The sequence below is a fragment of the Scomber japonicus genome, chromosome 13, assembly GCF_027409825.1.
Source record: "Scomber japonicus isolate fScoJap1 chromosome 13, fScoJap1.pri, whole genome shotgun sequence".
Taxonomy (NCBI): Eukaryota; Metazoa; Chordata; class Actinopteri; order Scombriformes; family Scombridae; genus Scomber; species Scomber japonicus.
The window spans coordinates 2,838,950-2,848,916 of NC_070590.1; the positions used below are offsets into that span (position 1 = coordinate 2,838,950).

The 9,967-nt window shown below is 37.9% G+C and overlaps 2 protein-coding genes across 2 annotated transcripts; both read right to left on the minus strand.

Annotated features, from left to right (window-relative positions):
* Positions 1-619: 619 nt before the first annotated feature.
* Positions 620-1,033, minus strand: LOC128371045 (histone H2B 3-like). The gene has a single exon (XM_053331244.1). It carries the CDS (start codon positions 1,031-1,033, stop codon positions 665-667), a length of 369 nt encoding a protein of 122 aa, XP_053187219.1. The 3' UTR covers positions 620-664.
* A 1,683-nt stretch (positions 1,034-2,716) lies between these two features.
* Positions 2,717-3,057, minus strand: LOC128371065 (histone H4). Its single transcript, XM_053331265.1, has one exon. It carries the CDS (start codon positions 3,031-3,033, stop codon positions 2,722-2,724), a length of 312 nt encoding a protein of 103 aa, XP_053187240.1. The 5' UTR covers positions 3,034-3,057; the 3' UTR covers positions 2,717-2,721.
* Positions 3,058-9,967: the final 6,910 nt, after the last annotated feature.

A 9,967-nucleotide genomic window follows, 5' to 3' on the forward strand; every position in this document is an offset into this window, starting at 1 on the left:
CACTTAATGAACAGAATTAAATATAAAAGAAAGCAGCTATCAAGGGTATTGCATAAGATCATTGTGTATAGTTATGACCCATATTTAATGCTCTATTCTAGTATGATCTCTATTTTTCCTGTCTTTTTTAGTGTGGGGGTGTTCATACATCTTGTTTGTTTCTTTCCAATTCATACTGTTAATTGTGTAAAGTACATTGAGTTGCCAGTGTATGAAATATACTTCCTTGTGGCAAGAGGAGAAACGGAGCTACTCAAAACTATTGAATGGTTTTAGGTAGTCCATTTACTTAATGAAATTAGATCATAATTTATTCTTGGTCCTAAGCTTTATTTCTTATTACATCTTTGGCTACCTATGGTAAATTAAACAAACTGAAATGCAAAGTCATCCTGTATAGATTCATTACTGTTTCTTAATGAAAATACATATATATATATCTCAACGTGTATTTTACAAGACATAAAGGTATTGTCTGTATATCGGTGTTGCACAAGATAAATAGAATTAGAATATAAAGCAGCAGTCTATCGTATTTCTATCAGGAAGGAACCTGAGCTACTAAAAAAGACTGAACACATTATATAAGAAGATAAAGCTCTTAGTGGAAGGAGTGTGTGGTCCTGAAAAGGACCTTTGTGTATTATCAGCAGCAGTAGTAGGTTTACTTGGAGCTGGTGTACTTGGTGACGGCCTTGGTGCCCTCGGACACGGCGTGTTTGGCCAGCTCACCGGGCAGCAGCAGGCGGACGGCGGTCTGGATCTCCCTGGAGGTGATGGTGGAGCGCTTGTTGTAGTGAGCCAGGCGGGAAGCCTCACCGGCGATCCGCTCAAAGATGTCCCCCACAAAGGAGTTCATGATGCCCATGGCCTTGGAGGAGATGCCGGTGTCGGGGTGGACCTGCTTCAGCACCTTGTACACATAGATGGCGTAGCTCTCCTTCCTGGTCTTTCTCTTCTTCTTGCCGGTCTTGGTGGCTTTAGACACGGCCTTCTTGGAGCCCTTCTTCGGAGCTTTTACTGGATCAGGCATGATTCCGGTAGATGTGTATCCTCACCGAGCGCGGCTGCTTTTATATCTGCTGCATGTAAATCTCACTGTGCCGTTGCTCGCACAGGATTGGCTGAATCCTCGAGCATGCGCAGACCGTTCCCTTCATCATCTGAGGAGTCTTTACCGTTAAATATAAAACATGCTGTCTAAAAACACACAACTAAACATAACTTAACATAATATATGTAATATTAGCATTCAAAAGCTGATGTGTTTACTGATTTACCATATTATAAAATCCATGGATAGATTTATGTGTTTATGTATAATATAATAATATCTGTGACTTCCAGCCACATGACCAGTGATAGTATTACAGTTGGTGTAGTTATATTTGTACTTTAACAGATTTTTGAGGTATTTACTCTTTGATATTTTACTTTTATGCTGCTACAGTGTTTATAATGTGTATATTTACTCTTACAACATGTATCTCAGGTTATTACTTAACGTTACATTTGTGAAAACAGTTCAGAGTTCAAAATCTGGTTAATGTGATTATTTTTTTCTTCTAAGAAATAAATCTGATTATCTAAAGGTCTAAAGATTACATCAAAAATGTGTAACAGAACTTCTTTATAGCTTCATTTATAATCTCACAACACTTCCAGTTTATCACAAGATTTAATTAATGACATTATTATTATAATTATGGACAAAGCTTTAGTAAACACTTTAAACACTGATTCGGCTCAATAAGTGTATCATGACTTAAGTTGAAACCTTGATAAAAATTGTACAACACAAAAATACATAATTCACAGTGACTTTAAATTAGATATTTAAAATGATTACAGGACAGATTTTAGTAGGTGGGTGTTTCTGCACAATCAATGAAAAGATTAATGGTAAAAATACACAACAGAAAATATAATATACCAGAGAAATATTTATGTTGAATGACAGCATACCTGAATTTACTCCATGCTCAATAAGTGTATCATGTCTTGAAACCTTAACAAATGCTGCACAACACAAAATAAATATGTATACAGTAGAATTATATTAATGTTATTAACTTATAAACAGGACAGCTTCAAGGTTGGTGGCTCAACACAAGTAATAGAGACCACCTGTAAAAAATATAGTAAGTTATTATGTACAATATTGGTGATGAATAATATGCCTGGGTTTGATGTTATAGCAGTTTAAAATGAAAAACATGCATATTATAGAGCTGAACAACCAGTACATATGTTTATATAGTATTTATAACATACACTCTCAGAGTTAGTGTCCCTATCAAACCCAGAGATTGATAGTTATTGCACTGGTTAAGTAAAATATGAATATAGCGGTAATTTGTGTGCCAGTTTGTTCATACTTAACATTACTACCATAAATAATATTACAGTTGACCTGAAGTACTGGTACATATGTTTATGAATATGTGTATATTCTTGTTTAACCCTTCTAACTGGTCTCAGGACAGGAGTTGTTAAAGACAATATTAATATAAATAGCAAATTATGTACAAAAGCAACATTAATATTATCTCCTGGGTTTGATGTTGTAGCACAAGTTGACCTGAACTACTGGTTCATGTTTATAATAATCACTAACATGTTTATAATCATTAACATGTAAACGAGGTAAGAGGATGTCTCTCAGAGTTGGTGGTTGGCTCTTAAAAGAGCCTTTGAGTTTAAGGAGCAGGGTGGTGATGTTTAACCTCCGAAGCCGTACAGAGTGCGGCCCTGCCTCTTGAGCGCGTACACCACGTCCATGGCGGTCACGGTCTTCCTCTTGGCGTGCTCGGTGTAGGTGACGGCATCCCGGATCACGTTCTCCAGGAAAACCTTGAGCACACCGCGGGTCTCCTCGTAGATCAGACCGGAGATACGCTTGACTCCGCCGCGGCGAGCCAGACGGCGGATGGCGGGTTTGGTGATTCCCTGGATGTTATCACGGAGGACTTTACGGTGACGCTTAGCGCCTCCTTTACCGAGTCCCTTCCCGCCTTTTCCTCTTCCACTCATTGTTTCTAATCTTCTCTAACAAACGTTAAGAGATGAATATGAGTCTAGCTGTCTGAGCTGCAGCTTATAAAGCCAGTCTGCGGACGTAAAAGAGGACAGGTGGCGCCAACGGTCAGAAGCCCCGCCCACGAAGCGGAGCCATCTGTCCGCCATTTTGTGTCTTTTATTTCTTTTATGTGGCAGCTAAACCTGACCGTTAACATGCTGCTGTTGGTTTGTTGTAGTGTTTAGTAAACAGAACATTTTCTGAATTTACCAGATTGTTCTATCTGTTCTATTATTTACCTTTTACCCACTTTATCATTATATCCAAATTACTGATGATTATTTATCGAAGGGAGTTACCTGACAGTGGAGGGGGAAAGAAAGAATAGAGTAAAAAGAATAAAGACAGTATTGTTTTAGTTATCATGTCAATAAAGTCATACAACATCCTATAACTATAACAATACAGCTATATCTTGATATATTTGACAGATTAGTTAGGAAACAAACAGCATGAATATAAAATGTGCAGATAAATGATTAAATAGTATTGTCCTATTCTGAACACATATTGATAATAAGCACTGAAATATCTCAGTGACATGCTAAAATGTGTCCTTAAATTCTCATTAATCTTTATAGCTGCCAACATATTCACATCAATAACACTCTCATTTAACCCTATAATGTAAAACATAATAATTTAAAACACTGTAGAGCAGGAGGGTCAAATTTAAAAAAGATTAATTAGTTAAAGTGTGCAAATGTAACCAAAGGACTCAGATTAATTTTACAATGTGGGAGGACCACCATTAAAGCTAAATACAGCTGCACTATATATTCTGACCACGAGGTGTCACTGCTGCTGCACTGGAAATCTTAAAACTTTGATTGGGATTACATTGCAATTTAAAACTGAAAACTTAAAATTTAAAAGAAATGAAAACTGTGTACTGTATATTATTGATGTTTTAAGATGCTTTTAAAACACATTCAGATTAGTGTCTAACAAATCAGAGATCTAACACTCCCCAAACCTAGAAGGTGAGATTTAAGCTTATTTTTATCACAAATGTTTTTATTTTCTTCTCTGCTCTCTTTAGTGTACGGCAGATAAAGAAGAGTAATTCACTCTCAGTTTGATTCTTTAGATTACTTTCAGTCGAAGATGCTTATCAATGTGCCAACAGGAAATAGATACAAGAATGAGATTAGCTGTCCTTTATCTGATTCATTAGAATTAAAAGTTAGAATTCCCCTTCGCTCACTCACATGTTTTGCACTTCCTTGTGCAAGGAAAATGTTTATACACCTGAGACCATTAATGAATATCATTTTGTGCCTCATAGAAAAAAAAGACCTAAATGACTATTCAAAAGCAGAGGAATATGTGATTGCTTAGACACTATCTTTGAAACTACAAGTTATTTTGCAAACTCTACACACTAACAACCACAAAACCTTTCACCAAACCTGTGAAGAAACTATTCTTGCAAATATCTTGCAAATTCTTTTTAAAAATGTGTTTTTGCATTAATACAGTCACACAAACTATAATTTGAATATCACTGATAGTATGAATAACACTTCCCCCTCCCTGACCTTATCGTGGTGGAGGGGTTTGCGTGTCCCAATGACCCCAGGAGCTCAATTGTCGGGGGCTTTTATGCCCCTGGTAGGGTCTCCCATCCGGGGAGAGGGGCCAGACAAAAGGTAGCTCAGAAGACCCTAGTAATGAAAAAGATATATGGTTTTTCGTGTCCCTTGCTCGGACGCGGGTCACTGGGGCCCCCTCGTGGAGCCAGGCCTCGGGGTGGGGCGAGCGCATGGTGGCCGGGCCAAGTCACAAGAACACTTGTGACTTTTGTTTTTTCTGTGTGCAGGGAAGCAGTTTGTCATACATGTAGTAAACACACACACACACACACACACACACAGAGGTATCCACATCTGTAGATCTCTGATTTGTTAGACACTAATCTGAATGTGTTTTAAAAGCATCTAAAAACATCAATAATATACAGTACACAGTTATGGATTTTTCATTTCTTACTCTAATTAAATAATTTCACTATAAATCATTACTGCCTGGAAGCAGAGCTTTAAATTGGAGTGTAATCCCAAATCAAAGATTTCAGGAAAATAGAAAAGTACTCTTATGAGAATAAAGCTGTAATTTCTTTGTCCTGATGTTGGAAACACATATCACATGAAACTTGTTGTTAGAATGTTGTTTTGCTTGTGCTAGTTCAAATGTTGCTAGGTCTGTTTTTTATCAGGGATTCGCAGGTATGAATGTGATTTGTACACATATTTGTGACATCCGTCCACAGTCTTGATCTTTATCGCCTCTTCTCTCTGCTTTATATAAAGTTTGCATGAGTTTGAACACAACACAGTTTAACAAGCCATCAGTGTGAGAATGGAGCTCGCTGTGTTTTTCCCACTGCTGCTGCTGGTCTGCTCTGCCTCCACAGAGTTGGTTACGAAGAACCCTGAGTCTACAACACCTTGTGAGCCTCTTCCATACGACATCCATGCTATGCTGGAAGAGATGAAGGCAGAGATTAAGCAACTACAAAAAGACAATAAAGGTACTGTATAACGTCTGAAAGAATTTTAGGTTTTTGGGGGGTTTTTTTGTTTGTCAAAGCAAAACAGCAATTTTGGGCCAATTTAAAATCAAACTCACTGTGTTATTTATGCTATTTTTTTCCTGCGAAGTGGACAAGCAGAAGACTGAGTTGAAAAAGCAGAAGAAAACTATATACAATGGTGTTCAGCACTGAAATAATAATCTCTCTCTCTCTCTCTCTCTCTCTCTCTCTCTCTCTCTCTCTCTCTCTCTCTCTCTCTCTCTCTCTCTCTCTCTCTCTCTCTCTCTCAGGTCGACAGGTGGCTTTCTCAGCCTCTCTGTATGATAAAGGTCATAAAGGTCATCGACATTTCGGACCCTTTAACAAAATAACACCTCTGGTCTACAAACATGTCATCACAAACATTGGAAAGGCCTACAGCTCACACACAGGTATCTGAACTCACAAACTTTAACAGTAAATTTCACTTTTCTGCAATGTTGATGTCAACCTGACTGACAGAAGTTAGAGTTTCATTTGAAATAACAAAAAACCCAAATGTCTGGCAGGTATCTTCACTGCCCCGCTGAGAGGAGCCTACCATTTCGAGTTCCACGTGGGTGCACATGGAGACAATAAACATCCTGCAGGTGTTTTGTTGTACAAGAATCACCATCATGTTTTTAGTGCATTTGAGCAACAGACAGCATATTATGGGTCTGCCTCTAATAGTGTCACACTGATTCTGGACAAAGGTGATAAGGTGTCTATACGTATGTTTGCTCACAAAAGAGTGTTTGACAATAACCATCACTACTGCACCTTCAGTGGTAATCTGATGTTCACCATGTAAGACGGAAACAGTCACTCTTTAACAGTGAACATTTTTAAATCCAGATTAAAAACACTTCTCCTGTGCTTATGATTGAGCTCTTTTAAAGCACTTTACATTTTAATCTTTCATTTGCACTCTATGTCCTTTTTAATGATTTTAAAGCTAATCATTATTTTATGCTGCAATCTTATATTTAATGCTCTATTCTAGCATTTTATTTGTCTCTTTCTATTTTTCTGTACTTTGTTTTTATTATTAGTGTGTGGGGTTGGGGGTTAATTGTATGTTTTAATGTTTCTCAAATTACATGTTTTTCTGTTTTATGTAAAGCACATTGAGTTGCCACTGTGTATGAAATGCGCTATATAAATAAAACTGCCTTGCCTTCATCATCTGTATGCATAAAATAACATTTGCACAACTAAAATCATCATTACATGTTTAGTGTTGTAAACAAGCTCTCTGCTTGAAGCTCTGTGTTAAAAAGAGTGGAAAAAGAAAGTCTGGAACAATAAAATGTTACAACTAAACTAAGAGAAAATATGCCTTGCTTTTTTTATTTGTCACTTTATTCTAAACTCACAACGTTTGTCCATGTCGGGATCTTGTAGAAATAAAGACTTATTTTCCAATGATCTGATTGATCATTGGTCGGGTTGTTGACGGGTTGTGATCTGATCGCTGACTAGATGTGAGCCACTGTTGTAACCCTGAAAAAGTTTCCAGATGTATTATTCATTTAATAAAAGCTGCTGTCTGGAGTCCAGCCTGAGGTGACCTGATCTAAACACATGAACTAACATTGAAAGGGACATTTGCTCCTTAAACTCAAACATTTTGGCCTATAACCTATATATAACCTACCTATGGTTCTTCCTGTTAAAAGGGAGTTTTTTTCTTGCCACTGTTGCTCATGTGGGAATGTTGGGTCTCTTTAAAGTTAAAACCTGAAGAGTTCGGTTTAGAACCTGCTCTATGTGGAAAGAGCCTTGAGATAACTCTGTTGTGATTTGGCGCTATACAAATAAAGATTGATTGATTGACTATAAATTAAATAATTGAGGCAGAAACCAAATCAATGGTAATTTAGTCGCCATTTATTTGTTGTGTATATATTACTTTGTAAAACTCTGGATTATTGTGACTTGTTTGGATCACCTCTGAATTATTGTATGCATATTTTAATTGTGCAGCAGCGACACCTTGTGGTCAGGATATATAGTGAGTCTTTCCACTGGTCCTCCGTACTGTGATATCATTTCAGATTTATTGCCCACATTGACAAATGTTTAAATACAACTAAAGGACTGTTACTGTCCCAGATTAATTTTACATGAAAATACATTAACAGTGTTATTAGTGCAATGCAATTATATAAAGGTAGACTGGTGTTATTGAAATCTACAAACAGGATGTGAAGTGTTCATAAGTTAATTATTGGGCTTCAACATGTGTGTCCATCCTTAGAAAACAGTCACTGAAAGGATGAAAAGGTGATTTTGGTCTCACTTTGGGGGGTAAATACTCCAAGCTACGATCCGCACAATTTCAGAAACCCAGTTTTCGACAAACCCCCCGACCCAAACATGGGCCGCAAGCGCCACCTAGAGGTTCGCAAAAAACTCTCAGTTTTGCACCTGTGGGCCGCGAGACTTCATAGGTTTTCAACTGAAGACACAGAGATACGCTATGTTGTCCATGAGACGCTCAGTTATAAAGCAGCTTCTGACCACATGGTGGCAGTAATGCGTCAGTCAGCTGTTTAACAAGCTCACAGAGGAACAGAAGAAGACATTCAGCTAGCCGCTCACCTGTAGCAAAAGTGATGGAGACATTTTTTAAACGAAAAAATTAAGACAGAAGTGGTGCTGACCCCCCGAAAAGACAATCCTGAATTCATCAAGTACGGCTTTATAAACGGAGGTAGGTTGATTTACAGTTTATTTATTTATCCTCTAAAGCCCGAGAGCAGCAGCGCCCCCTATAAATGAGAAACGTCTCAGGGCAGTTAAACAAGCACGAATATAGTCATATGACACGCCGTTTTGTTCAGAAGAAGCTCAGCTATCCAGCCAGCACAATCATTTACAGCTCAACCAAACACACGTCAAACACCGAGCAACTGATTGCGCCATTAGCAAATTAGCAAAAACGCTCCTTCGTCTAAGCACTGCGCATGTCTGCAGTCACAGCGGTCCTCGTTTCTTAACTACAAATTTCGTCTTACCTTCGCTGTATTTCTGGTTAAAAGTTGTGTCTGGTCGCATAATATTCCCAGTAGCAGCTACTCCAATGGCTCTGGATCATTTTGAGTCGATTCAAGCTAGTTTCCATTTATTTACATGGCATGGGGGATGAAAAGCAGACAGCCTGCGAACACACGGTTTCTGTCGCCATCTAGTGGTTGAACTGCGCTATTGCGACAGATTTAGCCAACTGCACTACTTTCTATGGAAGATTGACTGTTTCCTGTTGAGCTGTGGTGGAAGTATAGGAACAAAAAGACTTTGGCTATAAAAACACTGTAATGTTGAAACATAGAAGATGAAGACTATATTCTCCTTTCTTCCTTTCTCATCCTTCTTGTTCTTTCTTTCTTTCTGTCTTCCTTTCTCATCCCTCTTGTTCTTCATTTCTTTTTTTCCTTTCTCATCATTCTTGTTCTTCCTTTCTTTCTTTCTTTTTCTCATCCTTCTTGTTCTTTCTTTCTACCTTCCTTCCTTTCTTTCTGTCTTTGTCTTTCTTTCTTCCTTTCTTCCTTTCTTTCTCTCTTTGTCTTTCTTTCTTTCTTTCTTTCTCTCTTTCTCTGTCTTTATTTCTTTCTTGCTCTCTTTGTCTTTCTCATCTTTCTTGTTCCTTCTTTCTTTCTTTCTCTATTCCTTCCTTTCTTTCTTTCTTTCTGTCTGTTTTTTTTTCTTTTTTCTTTCCTCATCTTTATTTTCTACTGAAGCTTCATATTAGCTTCAGATCAACTTTTAAATCCATGTTTCCACAGAAGGAGGACTGTGGGTTTAGTCCTCCATCACTTCCTGTTAACATGATGAAGGATCTAATGCTCAGTATGAACAGGAGGAATCATTACACACACACACACACACACACACACACACACACACACAGTATGAACAGGAGGAATCATTACACACACATAATAAACTGCTTTAATGCTCATTTTAGTTCCTGACTGTTGGTTTAAAACACATTAAAACATAATGAACTTGTCCTTTAATGTAATTCCTCTGTTGAACACTAGGTGGCAGCAGCAGATAACATTAACCCTTTATTGGGCAAATAATTATATTTGGTAACTTCTGTAAATATCCCAAAATATCCTTCCTTCCTTCCTTTCCTTACTTCCTTCCTTTCCTTCCTCCCTGCCTTCTTTCTTCCCTTCCTCTTTTCCTTTCTCCCTCCCTCGTTCCTTATTTCCTCCGTCCTTCCTTCCTTTCCTTCCTTCCATCTGTTCTTCCTCCCTCCCTCGTTCCTTATTTCCTCCGTCCTTCCTTCCTTTCCTTCCTTCCATCTGTTCTTCCTCCCT

Bases quoted from the DNA above. Each gene is read 5' to 3' on its own strand.
- LOC128371045 (XM_053331244.1), bottom strand. From the start codon at position 1,033: ATGCCTGATCCAGTAAAAGCTCCGAAGAAGGGCTCCAAGAAGGCCGTG.
- LOC128371065 (XM_053331265.1), bottom strand. From the start codon at position 3,033: ATGAGTGGAAGAGGAAAAGGCGGGAAGGGACTCGGTAAAGGAGGCGCT.